The sequence below is a fragment of the Arachis ipaensis genome, chromosome B04 (genome assembly GCF_000816755.2).
Source record: "Arachis ipaensis cultivar K30076 chromosome B04, Araip1.1, whole genome shotgun sequence".
Taxonomy (NCBI): domain Eukaryota; kingdom Viridiplantae; phylum Streptophyta; class Magnoliopsida; order Fabales; family Fabaceae; genus Arachis; species Arachis ipaensis.
In genome coordinates, this window is record NC_029788.2 from 131275037 (window position 1) to 131296174 (window position 21138).

The 21138-nt window shown below is 34.3% G+C and overlaps 3 protein-coding genes across 4 annotated transcripts; 2 read left to right on the forward strand and 1 right to left on the reverse strand.

Annotated features, from left to right (window-relative positions):
• On the forward strand, positions 1036-8144 carry LOC107635578 (ADP-ribosylation factor GTPase-activating protein AGD3). The gene is made up of 19 exons (XM_016339084.2): positions 1036-1463; positions 2439-2515; positions 2648-2748; positions 3096-3166; positions 3352-3414; positions 3602-3646; positions 3972-4037; positions 4140-4187; positions 4268-4363; positions 4444-4485; positions 4611-4826; positions 4927-5058; positions 5159-5383; positions 5486-5572; positions 5653-5991; positions 6222-6367; positions 6452-6545; positions 6913-7391; positions 7558-8144. Exons 1-19 carry the CDS (start codon positions 1419-1421, stop codon positions 7670-7672), a joined length of 2487 nt encoding a protein of 828 aa, XP_016194570.1. The 5' UTR covers positions 1036-1418; the 3' UTR covers positions 7673-8144.
• On the forward strand, positions 11144-14468 carry LOC107635579 (inactive leucine-rich repeat receptor-like protein kinase CORYNE). Of its 2 annotated transcripts, none has more exons than XM_016339086.2 (2): positions 11144-13180; positions 13944-14468. In XM_016339086.2, the coding sequence occupies exons 1-2, from the start codon at positions 12219-12221 to the stop codon at positions 14251-14253; spliced, it is 1272 nt and encodes a 423-aa protein (XP_016194572.1). In that variant the 5' UTR covers positions 11144-12218; the 3' UTR covers positions 14254-14468. The 2 variants fall into 2 exon arrangements, with proteins under 2 accessions (XP_016194572.1, XP_016194571.1); XM_016339085.2 differs by having other exon boundaries at positions 11203-13180; positions 13941-14468.
• LOC107635580 (serine carboxypeptidase-like 45) lies at positions 16640-19979 on the reverse strand. Its single transcript, XM_016339088.2, is given in 10 exon segments — positions 16640-16947; positions 17105-17222; positions 17317-17409; positions 17806-17930; positions 18049-18330; positions 18493-18572; positions 18664-18756; positions 19156-19251; positions 19374-19475; positions 19602-19979. Coding segments are annotated over 10 exon segments (1398 nt in total). The 5' UTR covers positions 19861-19979; the 3' UTR covers positions 16640-16797.

Sequence of the window (21138 nt, forward strand, 5' to 3'; positions counted from 1 at the left end):
ATGTTAGTATCTGTTAATAAATTCATAAAATTGCATGATGTTACTTAATTTCATAAGAAGTTTAGTTAAAGTAATTTAAAGAGAATTTACTATATCCATTTTAATTAAGATATTAAATTAGAATTTAGTCTAATATACCATTATATTTTATATTTCTTTATAATTATGACAATGATCTACTAGTATTATATGATCTCATCAGAAGTTAGAGACTTAGTAATTTACGTATCTATTTTAATATGAGATATTAAAATGAGATCTAGTAAGTAGTAGGATATTAAAATCATTATCATTATTATCGCTTAAGCTTTTGAAGTAATCGAATCAATTCAATATGATATATATATATTAATTAGTCTTTAACATATCATGGTCAAAATTCGACAAAACATAGCTGCACCAATCTTAGATTGTAATAATAAATAAAAATAAATGGGTGTTCCTATCTGTACACGAAGAAATGAATCAAGGACATAAAAAGAAAACATAAATTAATCTGCGATTCTCTGCTAATTATGACGACAATATAGTACATATTATAATATGGATATCATGATTATCATATATTGGGTCTTGAGAAACACTCGGTCTCAATTTAGCCTTTAAAATTTCAATTGCTTCAATTTAGTTCTTGAATTTTTCAAATTTTAATTACATTAGTTGTTACAGTGGTTTCTGTCACAGAATCAATTAAAAAGTTTAGAGACTAAATTGATACAATTAAAATTTTAAAGACTAAATTGAGACTCAAGTGTAATTTTAGGAACCAAATTGAGTATTATCAGATTGGGTCTTTTTAATTTTAAAATTGATAAAAATAATTAAAAAGGAAAAGAGAGAAAAGAAAAAGAAGGGGGCAAGAAAGGGAAAGGTGCATAAAAAGGAACTCAATTGGGTTGTGACTTTAGTCTCTCTTGGGATTCTTATTAAGATTTTGGTTTGATTAGTGTAATTTTGGGTTTAAACAATTCCCAATATATAATAAGAAATAGTAAAAATAAAGAATATAAAGAAAAATAAGAAAATTTTTTAAGACCCTTTTTTTATTTTTATTTTTCACTTTCCCTTTTGTTCACTTGAGAAGTTGAAGCAGTAACATTCACACACACAAAAATCAAACAAATCAAATCTAATGTGACCTCAAACTCCAACGTTGTCCATGTTTTCTGTGCTTTTGCCGTTTTAGGGTTTTTGAGGCACTGAAATCAGAGGCAGTGAAGAGTGAAGTGTGAAGTTGGAAGCTGGAAAAAGTTCAGATTTTGTTGATGCAAGTTGCAAGAGGGTGTGTGTTTTTCTGAGCTTTGGATTCCAAGATCCAGCATTTGATGATGAAATGCTGAATCAGAGTTATTCTTAGACCAACACACTGCAGAATCAAGCACTGGAATCGTTTGTTGTTTGGTCCCAAACAAACAAAAATGCAATTTGCAAAGCTAGATGACTCTCCTATGTTCCGGAAGCAGGTCACTCACTCTCACTCTCACTCTCACTCACTCTTCTTACCCTTTTGTTTCTGAGCTCAAAAATCAAAACTTTTTCTTTTGTTTCTGTTGCTTAGTCAGAATTTAATCTTGGGTGGGGTGTAGAATTTCATGTTGATCAAGCGTTTTTAGTGTTTGCTGGGAAAAAAAAAACGGTGGATTTTGTACATGTTGTACAGGATAAGGAGTGTTAGTGTTAGCTGGAATGTGAATATTCTCATGTTTGGATACTCAACTTTAGCTTTGTTTCTTCACTAAAATCACTATGGTTCCTTTTGAATTATGTGGAATCTCAACAAAAAATCAAGGGAAGAAAGCTAGAAGAAAGTGGGTTATGTTATGGCCTTCTGTTCATGTCAACATCCCTCATATATGTTCCAAACATTTTGTAAATAAGTTTACTAGTCCTGTATACTCAGAATCTTTGTGGAGATGAAATATCCTAGTGAGGTGCCCTTTAGTTTTGTTATTGCCTGAGGTAATTGCAAATTTTTTTGTGGACATTTGTGAATTTGGACATGGTAGTGATGGCTGTTACTTGTGGCACACCTGATCGGCCGTGCCTGGAGGGTTGTTGGATGATCTTTTTGGTTGAAGAAAGTTGAAGGTGGCTATGATTTACGTAGAGCTGCGGTAAGCACTAGCAGCGAGAGTTAAATAGACATCAAGAGTTTGCAAGAGCTATATTAACTGAGGGTCCATGTGATTTTTGGCCCTTGCTACCCCACCAGCGCTAAATGTCATGAAATGTGATTCCAGTTAAAAAATTTTCTGTAGTATGTGTGATCATTTGTTATCATGTTGTACCTCATTCTGCAGGGTCTTTGCTGGTCTTTTCCCTTCCTTCTCCTCTGTTTTAGAAGTCTTATACACTGCAGTCATGTTCAAATATCATATATTGGTTTGATATATGCTAAGAATTAAGATGGTTTTCTCCTTTAATATTTTGGTGGACAGATACAATGCATGGAGGAAAGTGCTGAATCTTTGAGAGAGAGAAGTTTAAAATTTTACAAAGGATGTAGAAAATATACGTACGTCATTGTTTTCATCTTATCATTATCATTATTTGTTGATTACTAGCCATGAACCTTTGAGAACATGTTCAATTGGTAATATATTTTTATTTTTAAGTATCTAATTGTCTTCACTGTTGTGCCTTCTAGTGAAGGACTTGGGGAGGCATATGACGGAGACATTGCATTTGCAAGTGCCCTTGAAACTTTTGGCGGTGGGCATAATGATCCCATCAGTGTGGCTTTCGGAGGTATGCATTTATTTATTTATTCAATGATGGTTGATCAAAGGTTCTTTGTTTGTCATCCTAGCTTACATGAATGTATCCTCAATGTCATCATGTTTCTTAGTGCCCAAGGAAAGTTGCAAATTCAAGAAAAGTTATGACTTACTGCACTTAACATGACTATGCTTCCCTTTTGTCACAACAGTGCGATTCTCGATGAGAGAATTTGCTTGAACTTTTTCTCTATTATTAAGATTACTGTATTTAGGATTATCCAACTACATATTTTGATTTAAGCCTGCATGTAATTTTTTACTAAACTCTTAAGGATTGTGGAATAATTTCTGATTGAGTTTCTTCCTGCACTTCAGGCCCTGTTATGACCAAATTCACTATAGCCTTACGAGAAATTGGGACATACAAAGAGGTCCTTCGATCACAGGTATGATATTGTGTTGTAAATGCTTTCGAGCTTTTAATAACTGCAACTGACTCCTTAACATGCCTTTTTTCTTTTATGAAAATGAAGGGAAAAAGTAAAAAGTTTAGTTAGCAATAAATAAGACATTGTTTTCCTATCAGCTCTTGGTGCCAATATCCTACTGACATATATTTTCTTTTGTTCAGGTTGAGCATATGTTAAATGACAGATTGCTCCAGTTTGTCAACATGGATTTGCAAGAGGTCAAGGTACTATATTTTTATAGTTATTTCTCATGTTATATTTTCATTTGATATTTCAAAATTTGATTTTCACAAGAAAACCACTATGCTAATGTAGCTCCGTTAACATCATTATACCGTTACTTTTGAGCATTTCAATTTCTATGAGCAAATTATGCAGTTGTCTATATTTTAAGTGATCCTCCTGATGCAGGAAGCACGGAAACGCTTTGACAAGGCTAGCCTTATTTATGACCAGGTACATTTCCTATCACAAATTCTTTATAATTTGCCCACATGGTGTTTTGTTCCTCCTGAATCGAGAATGTGGATACAATTGCCTACTAAATGATTCATTCTGATACAAAGAGATCTATGGACATATGGTAGATTTTAACAATTTTTGATACACTACTATAAAATGGTCCTAGACTTGAAACAGAAGTCTCTGAGAACATAATTTTCAGAATTTTCTAAGTTTGTAGGTTGCTGTAGCCTCTTTACTTCTTAAATATAAAAGTACATGTACTAAACTGGAGACAACAATGTTAAGCTTCAGCATCAAGTTGCTATAATCTTTGCAGACTCGTGAAAGGTTTCTGTCACTGAGAAAAGGCACAAAAAGTGAAGTAGCTAATGCCCTAGAAGAGGTAAGCTTTTGTATGTCTTATTTGTTTGGGACAGCTTATGTTCACACTCGACACTCGAATATCCCATTCTTCGAACTCCTAAATGATTAGGAAATGTTTCAGGAGCTTCATAATGCAAGATCTACATTTGAGCAAGCTCGGTTTAATCTGGTCAGTAAACTCATTTGATCATAACATAAATAAGTTATTACGGTATGATTTTTTTTCACAAAGTTAAAATACCTCTCCAGGTTACTGCCTTGTCAAATGTTGAAGCCAAGAAGAGGTTTGAATTTTTGGAAGCAGTTAGTGGGACAATGGATGCACATCTTCGTTACTTCAAACAGGTAGACATTGTGTTCGTATATGTATCTTCTGCACCATATTCTTTGTCACCGTGCTTGTCCTAAGTAAATTTTATTTGTAGGGGTATGAATTGTTGCACCAGATGGAGCCATATATTAACCAGGTTTGAAATCAACTTTGTCTCTGAACACCAAACACTGTTTTTTCCTATGGAATTTTATGTAATTGGTAAAATTATAATAAAGTGAAGCATGAAAAGTTATTTACTCCAAGCTAGTTCCTTTGCAGGTCTTGACTTATGCTCAACAGTCAAGAGAAAGGTCCAATTATGAGCAGGCAGCTCTCAATGAAAGAATGCAAGAATACAAACGGCAGATTGACCGAGAGAGTAGATGGGCTTCAAACGGTTCTAGTGGATCTCCTAATGGAGATGGCATACAAGCCATTGGTAGAAGTTCACATAAGATGATAGAGGCAGTTATGCAATCTGCTGCAAAGGGAAAGGTTGGAGAAGAGGCCTGTAAATTTGATGATGAAAAAGAATTAGTTATTATTTTCTCCAGATGGCTTCTCTAACATTTTCTTGTCTGTACATCATTTTTAGGTCCAAACTATTCGACAGGGTTATCTCTCAAAACGATCGTCAAACTTAAGGGGAGATTGGAAGAGGAGGTTTTTTGTTCTTGATAGTCGGGGAATGCTGTATTACTACCGTAAACAAGTCAGCAAGTCATCGGTTAGAAATCTAACATGAACAAATCAGTTGGTTTATGAATAACTTGAGCTGATATGCTTCTTCATTCTCCTTATGTTATTGTTTTAATTCTCATGTGTAGGGATCTAGCAGTCAACATTCTGGTCAAAGGAATAGTTCTGAGCTTGGATCTGGACTTTTAAGTCGATGGTTGTCTTCTCATCATCATGGTGGAGTACATGATGAGAAATCTGTTGCTCATCATACTGTGAACCTTCTTACATCTACAATCAAAGTTGATGCTGACCAATCAGATTTGAGGTTTTGCTTCCGGATCATCTCACCAACAAAGAACTACACTTTGCAGGTTGTTTGATATGATTTTGCAATTTCTTGGATTATGATATTATTACAGGGATAATAGTAAGGGCTTTATAGTTTAATTCCGGAATTATTCTTGTCAGTGCAGGCAGAGAGCGCACTGGACCAAATGGATTGGATTGAAAAGATCACAGGTGTTATTGCCTCATTGTTGAGTTCTCAGATTCCTGAAAGGGTAACTGCCAAAAACTTTTGCTTGATATGTTCCAATGGAACTTCGGTTAACTTTGATTAATGGTGCCCAAATTTTTTCAGTTATTACCTGCAAGTCCAATGGGAAGTGCTCATAACAGGTCTACCAGTGAGAGTAGTTCTTTTGAAAGTTCAGATTTCGATCACACAGCTATTGAAGAATTTGCAGCAGAGAGAAATCCTGCTACAGCAAATGTGGACCGCAACTCGAGAAGTTTGCAGCTGCAGCGATCCGGTATTAAAACTGAGAAGCCTATTGATGTGTTGCGAAAAGTGTGTGGGAATGATAGATGTGCTGATTGTGGTGCCCCTGAACCTGATTGGGCATCACTAAATCTTGGTGTTCTTGTTTGCATCGAGTGCTCTGGTGTTCATCGAAATCTTGGTGTACACATATCAAAGGTAGGCCACACTAGGGATTTCTCTTGATCTCTGTACTTATATGTAAAATTCTTTCTTTAACTTCGAATACCATCTGTAAAGTTGCTTCACAAAGAGCATATTATAAAATCTTTACTTCAAATTTTGAAATCTTCTAACTTCGATATTTAGGATTCAACAACTGTTTCTAGTTTGCGATGTTGCTTCAATACATTGATCATGTAGCACCCTTTTCGTCACTTCTGTTACAGGTCAGGTCACTTACGCTGGATGTTAAAGTGTGGGAACCTTCTGTAATAAGTTTGTTTCAGTCTCTGGGGAATACTTTTGCCAACTCTGTCTGGGAGGAACTATTGCAATCGAGAAGTGGCTTTCAGGTTGATCTTGTTTCTACAGGGTAAAAATTCCTCAATCTTTGCATTAGACCACTTATTTCTATGAACCTTTGATCAAGTATTGATATCCACTACTACTCGTGAAGGTTAAGCAGGCCTGATAAATCACTAGCACTTTTCGTCAGCAAACCTTCTCAATCCGAGTCTCTATCTGTTAAGGAAAAGTTTATCAATGCAAAGGTATGATTATAATATCTGTTATATGCAGTCTTCTTATACTTTCAGATCTTACTGAGCAGAAAACAAAGCCTGTAACAATTACTATATAATTTTGATTAGTTTAGGGAATATGATGGTTTATGGTTTTGACTTCGGACAATGAAGTGCTATTGTAACAAGTCAATAAAATGCATTAGTGCTACTAAAATCATCACGATCGCGTAAGATGTATCCGATTATCAATGGTGCTACTAAAGGCATCTTTATCACAAAAGCACAAACCATTAGACAATTGTGGAATGAACATTTGTATGCATTTTACCTTTTTATGTGACCTTCTAATTGCACCAGAAAACAACTTCCTCAATTATTTGTTATTCCATGACAGTACGCAGAGAAGCTTTTTGTTCGCAAGCCAAAGGACAGCCAATACCGTCTACTGGTGGCGCAACAGATATGGGAAGCAGTTCGTGCTAATGACAAAAAAACCGTGTATCGATACATTGTTAATTCTGACATTGATGTCAATGCTGCTTATGAACAAATGTGTAGCAGCTCTTTAACCCTTGCTAAAGTGATGCTATTACAAGAGCAAACAAACCATGATCACGGCTCTATATCGAGAAACACATTGGACTGGTCCTCTGCTAGCTCTTTGAACGCAGGCTCTAAAGAAGGACGTGCCGTTGACAACCTAGATGGGTCTACCCTGCTTCATCTTGCTTGTGAAACTGCAGATATTGGCATGCTGGAGCTCCTTCTACAGTATGGTGCAAATGTAAATGCAACCGATTCGAGAGGTCAAACGCCATTACATCGCTGTATTCTCAAAGGCAAATCTACATTTGCAAGATTACTTCTTTCAAGGTGAGTCTGATGTATTTCATGTATCAGCTTCAACTGTTTCTATGGTTGTGATTTAAATGTTCATGAAATATGCTAATGTGCTTTTTTCGCTGATTGAATCATTCTTTATACTATACTTCCTTTGCAATGGTTTTATGACTTCTATTGAAAATTTTTAACAATGCAGGGGAGCTGATCCTCAAGCTGTAGATGATGAGGGAAGAACCCCTATTGAGCTCGCTGCGGAGTCAAATGCCGATGACAGACAAGTCCATGCTCCATCCACCGATTCTAATGGATGAAAGTGATAAGGAAAAGGGTCTCTCTAGCTCCAAGTATATTACAGATATAAGATATGGAAGATTGGATTATTGTAAATTTGTATTTCATAAATTAAAAAAGCTGTTTTTTTTTTTCCTTTTCTTAATGAAGGATGTCACAAGTGTTGAAGGCTTAAAAAGGAGAGTGGTAGGTTGAAATGCCTGCCCCTTTAATATTTTATCCTCTTTGTGCAAAATTAGTGCTGAGATTTGTAATGTAAAATGACCACATTGGTCTGAGTCAAGAGCACTGATATATTTGGTGGCATGCAGGAAGCTCTGTAATATGTTGTTTTGTGTATTTTAATTTTGCTTCCTTTTGTGGTGAAGCTGATGAGATGTGTTAGGCTCTAGGGGATTTCTGTATCACTGTGTACATTGGTTTATTTTGGTGAAGGTGTTGTGGCTGTAATTCACTATTTATGTTTTTTTTTTTTTAATTTTTTTATTGTCAGATGGGTGGGACCTGTAGTGAGGATATATTTTTATGGCTATAGTTCTCCAATGTCCTGATATTTTCAATATTGATTTTATATATGTGCAAATCCAAACTGATAAAGAAGGTAAATTATTTATGACCTTACAAAGGGTAGTTTTTGAATCACCAAGTTGTGAATTAAAATGTTATGGCCAATTGAATGAAGAGTGAAATAGTCTGAAAATTCCAATGGTAAATTCATGTCTTGTACAATATGGAAAATTCAACCCTCCTGCCTTAATCTATTGGGTTAAAAAGTGGACAATAGCTTAGGGAAAGCTAATGAGCTATAGCTCAAATGACACAGTCTACCCATATTCATCTAGAGGTTGTGGGTTCGAATTTAGATCCTCTAAATTTTAAATTTTTACTTTAGAGAATAAAGTGTGGTTTCTCTCATATTTTCTCTTGATCCCACCTATAAAATAAATAATGAGATATCACACTTTATTCTCTAAAGAGAAATTCAAAATTTAGAGAACCCAAATTCTTAAATCTTACCTTACCCATTACCACTCCTATAATTGGTTCATTGGCTTGGATTATGACTAGACCAAATCTTTGTTGTTAAACCGGGATATTTTGATTTGAGACCAAAAAGCAAGAACATTGGAAAAATGATTACCCCATTCATTTCTTCTTATCTATTGTATCAAGTTATATAGACAATTCAAGAAAACATAGACAAACAAAAAACAAAGGGAAGAAGTTGATATTGTACTAGAAAAGATGAGATTCGATAGAAGATGGAGGGTATGGATCACAGAGTACATTAAATCAACATCTATTTTTATAATGGTCAACGGGGCACCATCGAAATCATTTAAGATGGAAAGGGGACTTCGGTAATGTGACACATTATCACATTTTCTATTCGTGCTGGTTGTAGATGTATTGAACAGGATGATCGGGGAGGCGGTGAGAAATAGGAGAATTGCTCCTCTCCTAGTCGGTAAGGATAATATAGAGTTATCACACCTACAATTTGCTTATGACACTATATTGTTCTATCCGTCGGAGGAAGAGACAGTCAAAAATTACAAGAGACTTTTGAAGTGCTTTGAAGTGATGTCCGGATTGAGTATTAGCTTTGACAAGTTCAGTTTGATATCGATGAATTGTAGTCAGGAATGAGTGGGTCGGATGTGCCAATTATTAGGGTGTCAAACGATGAGACTACCAGTGAAGTACCTGGGTATTGAGCTAGGAGCAAACCCGAGACTAGTTAAAACATAGAAGCCAATAATAGATAAAGTAGAGGAGAAATTTAGTTTGTGGAAAGCAAGTGTGCTAAGTAAAATAGAGAAGTTGGTCCTCATCAAGTCAATGATTTAATAGTCTGCCTACTTACTATTTGAGTTTGTATAAAATGTCGGCTACGGTGGCAAAAAAAAAAAAAAATTTCATTGCAAAGGAGGTTCTTTTGGGGGAAGGATGATGGACACCATGGGTTGGCTCTTTTAAAGTAGGAGTTGATACAGGCACCGAAGAAACTAGGAGGGTTAGGTGTGGGAGATGCAATGATCCATAATACTGCTTTACTGTTTAAGTAGTGGTGGAGATTTTCTAAGAAGGATTGTCCTTTGTGAAAGAAGGTTGTGTGCTCCTGCAATAATCTGAATCTTGAACAGTTATTGTCTACTCAAGCTATACCGGCAAAAGGCGGCCTGTGGAGAGATATTTGTCACTTGCAAATAAAGGAGCAATATATCAGACAAAAGATGATTGACGGACTAGTTATGGAAGTAGGTGATGGCAGATCAACCAGATTTTGGGAAGATACATGGTTACAGTCGAAAAAGCTAAAAGACTCCTTTTCGAGGCTCTATTTGATTTCAAATAATTGGGGACTGTGCATTTTGGGATGGGATAGAGTGGGTATGGAACTTTCAATGGAGGAGAAAACTCCGCCAATGAGAGATTGATAGTTTGAACCATCTTCTAGATATCTTGCAAGCTGTGAAATTGATAGAAGGGGTACAAGATAAAGTGGTGTGAAAATTTGATAAAGAAAACGTTTATACTACTAACTCATTTGTGCAAGTTTTATAGGTACAGACTGTAATGGAAGATATCCTCAGCTATAAGTTCACAAATGGAATTTGGAAAGGACTAGTACCCCTTCGAGTAGAGTTATGTATTTGGTTTGTGATTGTATGTTGAGTTAATACAAAGGATCGACTGAACAGTTTGGACATCATTGAACGAAGAGATAATGTCTGTATTACGTGTAACAAGGAAATTGAAACTGTATAACATTTGTTTGTTATGTGTGAGTATGTTTGGCAGGTGTGGTGCACATGGATTAGTTATATGGGTCGTACATGGAGTATCCCAGGATCTATAAAGAAGCACTTTGAGAGCTGGAGGACGATGCCCTTGAAAAAAAACGCACGGAAAACATGGTCAGTGGAATTCTTTTCCGTTATATGAAATATTTGGTTGTGTAGGAACGAGTTCATTTTTCAGAAACAAGTCAACAGATGTAATGGACTGTGTTGTTAGGTCGTTTTGTTGCTCTAAAAAATAATGTCAAAATAACTCATGTTATTGATAACTACACCGGCGATGACATAAATGTTACTAAAATTCATGTTATATCTCTTGTACGTTCCATTTAGTGTGTTGAGCTTGTTTTCTTTAAAAAAAAAACAAACAAACGGAAGAAGTTGCAACCAAACAAACATTAATCCTCTTGGCTTTGAGCTACATTTAGAACACTAAATTCTAAAATACATTTGTGAATATACACGTGTTGGTCAATCATGAAACTCCCCATAATACAAGTATTATAACTACTTAATTAATATCACATTAGGTTACTAATCTAAAAAAAATCTAGAAAGAATTATTCCTAGTCATAAGATAGCTTGAAAACTGATTAAAGATAAGATAATTCTTAATCCTACCTGCCACTTAAAAGTGATAAAGAAAAGATGGAGAAAAAGGGTGTAATATAATAGTAATGTAGGGCGATCTAAAGCAATTATTCGATGCAAAAAATAAATAAATAAATAAATAAATAAATAAAGTAGGAAACTTTACTAATAACTCATCAACACCACCATGCTACTAACACAATACTACTAGTGTTGTGTTAACCACTCACCATAGTTACAGCACAAATTCCCATGCCAGGTTGAAAATCAACGGCAAAAGATTTAACTTTTATGAAATCAAACGGTTGATATTCATCGTACAATTCTCTTCCTCCCCTTCACGGATTTCAATGTCTCACTTTCGGACCAAAGATGGACCCCACATAAGTACTGTGTCTTTTTTTCTTTTCTTTCTTTCTCAGTACAACAAAGGCGGGAACCAAGTTTTTGTCGCAGAGGGTATGGCCCCTTTCTTTGTCATGAGAGAGAGAAAAACAAAACAAAACAAAACAAAACAGAGAGTTTTTGGATAGATAGGGAGAGAGAAAGAGAGAGAAAGAGAGAGTAATACTACTTCTAGTCTTCAACTACTGTACTACATGTTTTGAAAATCCAGTGACATTGCAGTTTTTGAAGGGTGCTTGTGCTGCTTCTCTTTCTAGTTGCTTTTGTTCAGTGTTGTTGCTTCAACTTAAGTTCATGGTCTTCCACCACCCTTCAATTTCTGTTTAGCTTTTTGGGCTTCTGTTGTGTTTCCAAGGATAAAAAAGGGAACTTGTTTTCTGGGTGTTGGTTTAGCTATTCATTTATTAGTACCCAGGAATACTGGGGTTCTTTTTTTTTTTATTTTTATGATTAAGTGTTTTGTTCTGGTTTCGTGTAATGGTGGAAAATTTAGTGGTTAAAGTGAGAGAGGAGGTAAGAAAAATAATGGGATTCGGTGGAAAATGCTAATGATTCGATAGTTACACTTCTGCTTGCTTTTCTATGTTGGCTTTCTTGTGAAGATTTTGAGTTGAAAAGGTTGAGGAAGATGCTTATTCTTATGCTTATGCTCTTTTCAACTCATGTTAGCATCAAGTGTAAAATTGTGATTTTGGGGACCAATTTGAGTATGTGTCCAAGTGTTGTGCTGATGCAGTGATGCTATTTGAGAGAATTTCATGCTGAAATGCTCATTTTGGAGCTTCTAAGATTGAATTTTGGTTGTGCCTTTGTTTGTTCTGCTGAAATGGTTAAAAAAGGTAGCAACCCTTGTTCTCTTTCAAGGGTGTTTTTGGCATTCCTTCTTGTGTTCTTGTTCAGCTTGAGCAATAACACTGTTGAATGCCATGGAAGGTTGAGTATTAAGCATATCTCTTCTGAGTCTCCATCATCATCATCTAGGCCAACACCAACACCATCATCATCATCACTATACAAGGATGAACCTAAGAAGATTATTCTTAGTATAGTTTTAGGAGCAGTAACTGGACTAGTTGGTTCTGTAATCTTTGCATTTGTGGTTCGTTGTGTTGTTCAGTACCTTAACAGAACACCAATCCTCAAGGGTCCTGTCATATTCTCCCCAAAGATTGCCCCCAAGACGCTCCAATCGGCATTGGCGAAAGATAACCACTTGCTTGGTTCAAGTCCAAATGGGAAATACTACAAAACTGTTCTTGACAATGGCCTCACAGTTGCAGTCAAAAGGTTAACACCCTTTGAGAGCAATTCACCCGAGACTAAGAAAAAATCGGTCAAGAGGCAGATACAGAAGGAGCTTGAGCTTCTCGCTGGATTAAGGCACCGAAACTTGATGAGCTTGAGGGCTTATGTGAGGGAGCCTGATACATTCTTATTGGTTTATGATTATGTATCCACTGGTAACCTTGCTGATGTCATGAATAGAGTTAGGGAGAATGAGTTGCAGCTTAATTGGGAAGTTAGGCTTAAAATCGCAGTTGGTGTTGTGAAGGGTCTTCAGTATCTTCACAATTGTGTTCCTCAAGTTCTTCACAACAACTTGAAGCTCACAAATGTGATGCTGGATGCAGAGTTTGAACCAAAATTAGCAGATTATGGATTGGCTAAGCTTCTTCCAAACTTGGATAGAGGGACTAGTAGTCCTCCTGAATGTTTCCATAGTTGCAGGTAAGACAAATCAATGGATTTTGATTCAGTCTCATTATTTTTTTACCACTGTTTTGAATTAGAGATTAGGTTCTATGCATTTACAGCTAGCCAATCAAATTGCAAGAAGATGAGAAGCCATGATAGGTAGTAATTGTAATAGGTGGTTTGTCTATATGCTGATTTGGCACTTTCTTGTAATTTTATTGGCTGACAATACAAAACATTTATAGACTTTCGGTGCATAAAAACTAATTCCTTTTAATTATGGTCTGTTTCAATTTTTCACACCAAAAGGGTAAAGGGGTGGTTGATATCTTGGCATTTGTTCTGATTCCTTTACCTTGTTTAAAAAGCTCCACACCTAATTGGGGTTTTCCACTTTAGAGTACCTAATGAAAGATTCTTGTGGAGTAACCAATAATGTGGATTCTCATGGTGCCATTTGGTATTGGTTTCTATTGTTTAATGGAAAACTTTGCTCAACCAACAAATTTTTATTCCTGCAATTACTGTTAAGTTTTGGACTTATTTATTATAGTAATAATAATAATCTATGTGCATGTTTAGTAATAGATTTTTAATGTTATAATTGCTTTATTCAACAACATTGTCAACAAAATTTTCTTCTTATAAGCTCTTTTGAATCTAAATATAAGATATATCATTACAAATTGACAAATTTTTCTGGAATCTAGATGTATTAATGACAGTATACTATTGCCAATAAGATTAGTTCATGTTTTGAGATTAAATGGTGTGTTTTGCTTTGAGATTTCAGCAGGTACACTGACAAAAGCGACATCTTCAGTTTCGGCATGATACTTGGTGTTTTACTAAGTGGAAAGGACCCTACAGATCCATTCTTTGGGGAGCCAGCAAGTATGGGAAGCATGGGGGGTTGGCTAAGGCACTTGCAGCAACAAGGCGATGCGAAAGAGGCTCTGGATAAGAGCATTCTTGGCGAAGAAGGCGAGGAAGACGAGATGCTAATGGCCGTGAGAATCGCCGCCGCATGCCTCTCTGATATGCCTGCAGAGAGGCCTTCTAGTGATGATCTTGTTCTCATGCTAACTCAACTCAACAGTTTTTAAAAGCAAACTTCATTCCAAAGGTTTCTAAAAGATATATCATATCTTTCTTTTTTCTTTGTTAGGATGATAGTGTCTTTTAATTATTTTGGTGTAATTCATTGCTCTCATTATCTTGGATTTGATAGTGTGCTTGCTATTTTGTAGCACTCTGATCTTGCAGATTTCTGTGGTTGGATTTTAGGTTATACTAGTATATTATATATTTTGTTTGTAAATGACTAGTATGTTAACAAGGAAGTGATTTCCTATTTACTATCAAAGTACAAATTTTTTTGTATCATATGATCAAAACCATAGTCTAAGGCAATGTGTACAGAGTTAGTCTTGGTAATTTGGCACATGGATATGAAACAATCACACAAACACATAAACCTATAGTTCCAAAATTATCATTCTTAGATGATTTTTTTTTTTTTTTTTTTTTTTTTACATTTTGTATTTTAATACTTAAATTATTTTCCCCCGTTAATTAGATTTTGTTGAATTGTTCATAGACAAATAGACATTTATTTTTGGGTGTACACCACACTACTAAAAGGCATAAGGTGCCAAAATGCATTCACACATTGCAACACAAGAACTAATGTAGGTAGATAATATGAATTCTTCATGTCAAAGAGAAGCTATGAGAGAGACTGAGAATTTTTCAATCATTATTCTAAGGATTCTCTGTATATTAAAATAAGGGTTAAAAGTTAAATTAGTTCTTGAAAGATTATATATTTTTTAAATTCATTTTTAAAAGATTTTTTCAATTAAATTAGTCTTTTAAAAATTACGAATTAATCATTATTGTCCTTCAGTAACTCCATTAACAATTTTCGTCAACAATTAATATGAAATGTTAATTGACAACATACATAATACTTAACATGTGTAATTGGACGTTGACTAGATATATTTATCAAAATCTATTAATTTAGTCCTTTTTTCCAATTACATAAACTATATTCCCAATATGACTTACCGCTAAATTGATAGATTTTCATAAACATATTTGGTCAGCATCCAATTAGACGTGTTAAGTATCATGTATGCAAAAATTATTAATGGAGTCACTAAAGGACAAATATGGTTAATTCGTAATATTTGAAGAACCAATTTGATTGAAAAAATTTTTAGGGATAAATTTAAAGAATATCTCATCTTTTAGGGACTAATTTGTTTCAAAGTCGGATTCTTATGTAGAGGTCAAAACTTAAAGGCTTTAGAAAAATATTTATCTTTTATTAAACCATGGTAACTTAAATCAAAAGAAAAAGCTTGTTTAGCATCAATCAATTACATAATCATTGTAGAGTTTCTAATTTCCATAACCTTCCCTTGATCATAAACTTGTATCATTCCACACCAACCTTCCCTTTAGAATGAGATGAATCACTCCAATTAATTTGTGCCAAAAAGCCATGAACTATTAAGTACTAGAGGCAAAAACTGCATTTAACTTGAGTCCAATAGAGTAGTAGTCTTAGTTCTACAATTAGTTTATTTTTTTGTTCATAACATTGATACACTTGTATTTTTTGGACCTACCATTATTAGTTTAGGGAACATTTCAAGTGCACCGGGGAGCACCGGTGTTCCAGTTATTTTAACCGTTGATTTCAATTAATATATATTATATATATTTTTTATAATTCAGATCAACAGTTAAAACAACTGGAGCACCGGTACTCCCGGTGCACTTGAAATATTTCCTAATTACCACCTACATAAGTATCTACATTAAGCAATATCTCCAAGAGTTGTGGTAGTGCATCATAGTTTTTATCCCTGTGTTTTATTTCTGATTTTACATCATTAATCATGCACCTGCTGTGAGACTCAGAAGAATAAATTTAATCAATTTAAAAACTAAAGTTAGGAACTGTTAACTTTTTATAGGAGTAATTTTTTTACAAAAGCCAATTATTAAATTATGTCTATTAGTGTGCACCTTTTGCAGGGAGAAATCAGTTTCCCATGACCAATAACAATGATCATTCAAATTGCAGTGCCCTGTGTAAGCACTCATTGATTCTCTCTTTGCATTTTCCCAATGCTTAAATTCTGTTGTATCTATACTGTCATTATTCCTGTTCCTTAAGCAGTTCATGCAGTATTGCAGATAGTGAGATGAAATGTCCATAATATACTATATTTTTATTGTCACTATATGAACCTGAGAGAATATTTTAAGTGCAAAATGTCTTTAAAGTCCATACTATAATGTAATTGGAAAGTGATTCAAATATTAATTGTATGCAATCAATATCATCATACTCACAAGAATGCTCATGAAATCCATGATCTTTTAAAGTGTCAATTTTTCTTAGCATTTTGTTTAATGAGAACATAAATGAACAAAGAAAATGTACTATGACAAGAAAAATGAAAAGAAACAAACTAATAATAAACACATTTTCTCATTTCTCCTTGCTTGAGAACTTTACAAAATTTTCTACAAGATTACCAAATTTGATTAACAACCAAACCAACAAAATACCAGTCTCAGAAAAGCTTAGCTACAACAAGAATAATTTATACTTAGTTTCCATCATATCATTAAAATTCTTCAGGTAGAGGTCGACCCTCTAAGAAGGACTTGAACAGCACAAGTGATCTCTTAGGCTGTGAAAATGGAGCTTCATGTGATGCTCCTCTAATGGTGGCAAATGAAAGGATATTACCATAAACTTGAGTCCAGCCACCCACCTGAAACAAACAAACAAGAAAGGAATTTTTTTAAAGCACACTCAAAATTTCGAGTAAACATCCAGTCCGGTCCTTAACAAGAAACAATGAGAACAAAGTCGTCTCTCAAGATTCGAAAATGACAAATTCGTCTCTCGATTTCAACAAGTTCTCTCACCTGCTCCCCCTCAAACCAGACCCTGTATGGCACAGTGGTTCTCAGCCTCAGTTTTCTTGCCAATTGGTGCACTAATTTTCTACTTCCAGTCAATGGTATAACTGAATCTTGATCACCACTGCAGAACAAGAAATTTCAAATTATTCTTCAATGCAAACTTAGTCACATCCAAACTTGGGTTAAGGCATTATTAGAAGGATTGAAGCAAGTACCTGTAGACCAAGACTGGTATTCCTGCCTTTACTTATTTACCAACAACTGTGATTGTTGGTATCTCCAAATCGCGCAGCTCATAATCTAGTACACTGAGACATAAACAACCATGGTAGCATTTTGAGTTAAAACCAACATAAAAAACTGTTGTGGCAAACCAAAAGTATTTGTATTTGTATGCATATACAAGGTTAGAATACAAAATACATATTGAAAATGAGTAACAACACATTATACACATATTATGGCTGATTTTTGTATGCACGTAGCATTTTTGTTCTTTCTAAATACAATGTTTGTATGAAAAGATGCAAGGTATAACACTAAGGTTCAACATAAATAGCATCTGAATTAGCAAATGTTATTTCTATGCTCCTGAGACATATTTAACGTATGCTCCAAGTAATTGTGTTTGCTCATGAAACATGCCTTAACATGCTTAATTACAGATGAGCTTCATGTGTAATATACAGAGAGAAGAGAATTACTTGCTGCAAGCAGACCATCTTGTTACTCCAACCAGTCGCGCATGCAAAGCCGACTGAACATCCTTCCTGTTCAGATAATTCACTGTTTCATCTTCAACGCACACGTCTATGGTTTCGGTAACTTGCTGATATGGCAACAAAAACAAGACCAGCATTTTCATGTCTTCATTACTCATATCATACACAACTTACATAGAAATCAATCCAAGGCATGTTGTGAATGGAATCAAAAGAATGAACTACCTGAGGATTGAGGACCTTGGTTTGTGAAAACACTGAAGATATACAAACATCAAGTGTAACATCATACTTGTCGACGAATCTACTAGTTTCTGTGCTAACTTGGCTCATAACCCTTGAACACATAGGAGAAACAGCTCCACTATAATATTCCCTCACATATCTTGAATAGTTACACACAGATGTGAACATTTGAAATGTTACATCTGAGATTAGTCCATGTGACCAGAAGAACTCAGCTCTTGAATTGAAATCTGCTTCGAATTCAAGAACTGGGTTGCCAAGCTGCACCAAAAAGAAAACTAGATTTTTTAGACACCAAGATCCTTTAGACTTTTCCCTTTTTTTATTTTGTAGAAGAACATTAGAAGAGGGAAACAATTAAAAGAAAAAGCTGGAATCAAAGGAAAGAAGAATAATTGGAAGTTTGTGCCTTTAGAAACTCACAGCAATGCCTTTTAAATTGAACAACTTCTCTTTTCTGTTGAATTCTAGCATAAGCTCAGCAAGTTGAGGAACATAGTGGCCTGAAAACAAATTGCAAACATGTTTTAATATAAATATAATCAATTATGCAAGAACCAATTTACATAAAGAACAAATGGGAGGAAAATTTACCAGCATAGCTTTCTCCTACTATGAACAAACTTCTGTTTCTGTAGTGTGGGAACTTTACAAACCAGTTTTGCAAGAATATTAAGTTATCCCTGGCTATAAAGTGAAAGAAAAAAATCAGAAAACAAAGCAATCTTTAAAGGTGAAAATTCTCTGTAAATTTTGTAAAGTAACATTTGATACTATCTCAAGATGTAGGCATGGCATAACTGTAAAGTATAACAGAATATAATGCAATACACATTACAGGGAACTTTGAGCAAAAGGGACATGGCAGAGTTTTGTAAAAGGTAAAGATAACAAAAGTAAAAGGGAAAACAGTAAAAAAGAACATTAAGAAGGGAAAGAAGTGAAAAGAAAGGAAGAAAGAAAGAAAGTTGACTAAGAATCTTCCTTGGGAAAATTCACTTTCTTCAGCAAGTTCAAAATGCCATTGTAAGAATAGAATTAACAGTGAAATAAAAATAGAAGGATGAAAAAGTTGAGAATTGTTGCCTGTGATCTTGTCATTTACACCCACATAAGAGGAAGTATCTTTTGAATAAGAGAATCCAACTCCAATTGGTGTTTCCAAGTACAAAACATTTGCTTCTGCAGTTTCATTCATAATATATGATTCAATGCTGAATGAATGAGTATGCTAAAAAAGGATGAAACTTTAACTACCCCATTAATGAAAAATGATACATAGTTTTGTATAAACAAAAATGTACCTCTGTTCCAGCTGAATTGGTTCCTCACCAAGGCCTCTCCTTTTGGCCTAAATGGTCCATTTTCAGAAAATGCACCAACTCCAATAGAAGAACAACCAGGCCCTTCAACATAACATGGCACACAATATGCTCAATATCTTGTGAGTGTGAATAAATGTATGCCATAACACAAGAAACAAAGCTAGAACTAAATAATGGGGGCTTCAGAGTTATTAAGAGAGAGTGTACCTCCATTGAGCCAAAGAACAAGGGGTTTGGAAGGTGCATCCTTTTGAGCTTCAACGAAGTAGAAGAAAAGTGCTTTGTTGTTGCTGTTATCAACAGTAACATAACCTGAAAACTGTTGAAACTCAACATGGGGTTGACCTGGTAAGCGAGTAATCTTAAGAGGTTGGTGTGAAGAAGAAGAAGAAGAAGGGTGTGGAAGTGCAAGTGCAAGTGAAACACACATTGCAATGCAGCTCCAAAGGAGAGAAGACATAAACATGGTTTGAACTTTGAAGAATCCAAATCCAACACACTTTTTAGCAGATAGTTATTGAGAGAGTCTTTGTGGTTTGTGCAGTGAACAAGTGTGTGTGTGTCTTGTCCTGGCTTCTGTATATAAAGTAAGATAAGAATAAGAAGGACTTTCTATAATCTATATTATTGTTAATTTTTTTATTACAATCCTAGTTTAATAGCTAAAAGTATATTACACTTGAGATTTTACTATAAGATTTAAAATTATTTTTGAAGACTTGTACAAATATAATTCAATGACAACCGGATAAAGAATTCAAAAAAGTGTATGCCCGTTGAAAGAGATGAGAGAGAGACAGAGAAAGAGAGTGAATGTGAAAGGAGTGAAAGAATAAATGGGGAGTGCTAGAGGATGAATGAAAATTTTGAACAACATGAACAACATCAATCAAATAAAAATACACTATACTTTAATTTAATATTATTAATTAAATTTATTCTTTTAATCTTATTAATTTACATTGTTTACATATTGTTCAAAAAATTTGTTGGTTACCTAATTTTTTAAAATAAAATAATAAATTAATTTTAACTTTTATAAAAAAAATAGTGTAATTTGTTTATCTATTTTTTATTAGAAATTAATTTGTCTAAAAAAATTATTAAAAACAGAAGTCTATTTTTATTAGTATGTACAAATCTTTACATATCAAATTTCACATCTTAAATTATACTCTTTCATGTCATCATTTGCATAATTAATGTATCTTTCTGGGACCTTAAATTACTTTAGAGAAAATACGAGAAACTAATAAAATATTTGTACAATGTGTACAATAGAATTTGTCACCTGTATTACAACCATAATTATGTGATTTAACTGCATGATTAGATAGGCTCTTCTATATTCATTACATAATGTTAAAGGTACATGAATTTTAAGTAAGCATTTTTTCTTTTTATTTTTCTTTATATTGATTTTTTTTTTTCGGCCAACATGAATCAAAATTTAAACATTTTAATCATAATAAAGCTTAGATATTGTGTATCACAAATACAATAAAAAGAGACATCATATATAATTACATCTAACAATTATAAACTATTAACTAATTAATTGGTATTGTACTGCTGCCCCATACTTAGCTTATTGGTCAAGTAACGCATACAAAAAATGACAGAATGTTCACTATACATTAATAACCATATTTCTTGTACGTAACACACTACTCCAGAATAAAGTAAAGGGAAGATGAACAATGACACTGTTCTGCATATCAGAATGTATATATAAACTATAAAG

Coding starts and splice junctions, on each gene's coding strand:
- LOC107635578 (XM_016339084.2), top strand. CDS start 1,419: ATGCAATTTGCAAAGCTAGATGACTCTCCTATGTTCCGGAAGCAG. Junction 3,167..3,351: donor AAGAGGTCCTTCGATCACAG/GTATGATATTGT, acceptor TCTTTTGTTCAG/GTTGAGCATATGTTAAATGA. Junction 6,368..6,451: donor GTTGATCTTGTTTCTACAGG/GTAAAAATTCCT, acceptor CTACTCGTGAAG/GTTAAGCAGGCCTGATAAAT.
- LOC107635579 (XM_016339085.2), top strand. CDS start 12,219: ATGCTCATTTTGGAGCTTCTAAGATTGAATTTTGGTTGTGCCTTTGTT. Junction 13,181..13,940: donor GAATGTTTCCATAGTTGCAG/GTAAGACAAATC, acceptor TTGAGATTTCAG/CAGGTACACTGACAAAAGCG.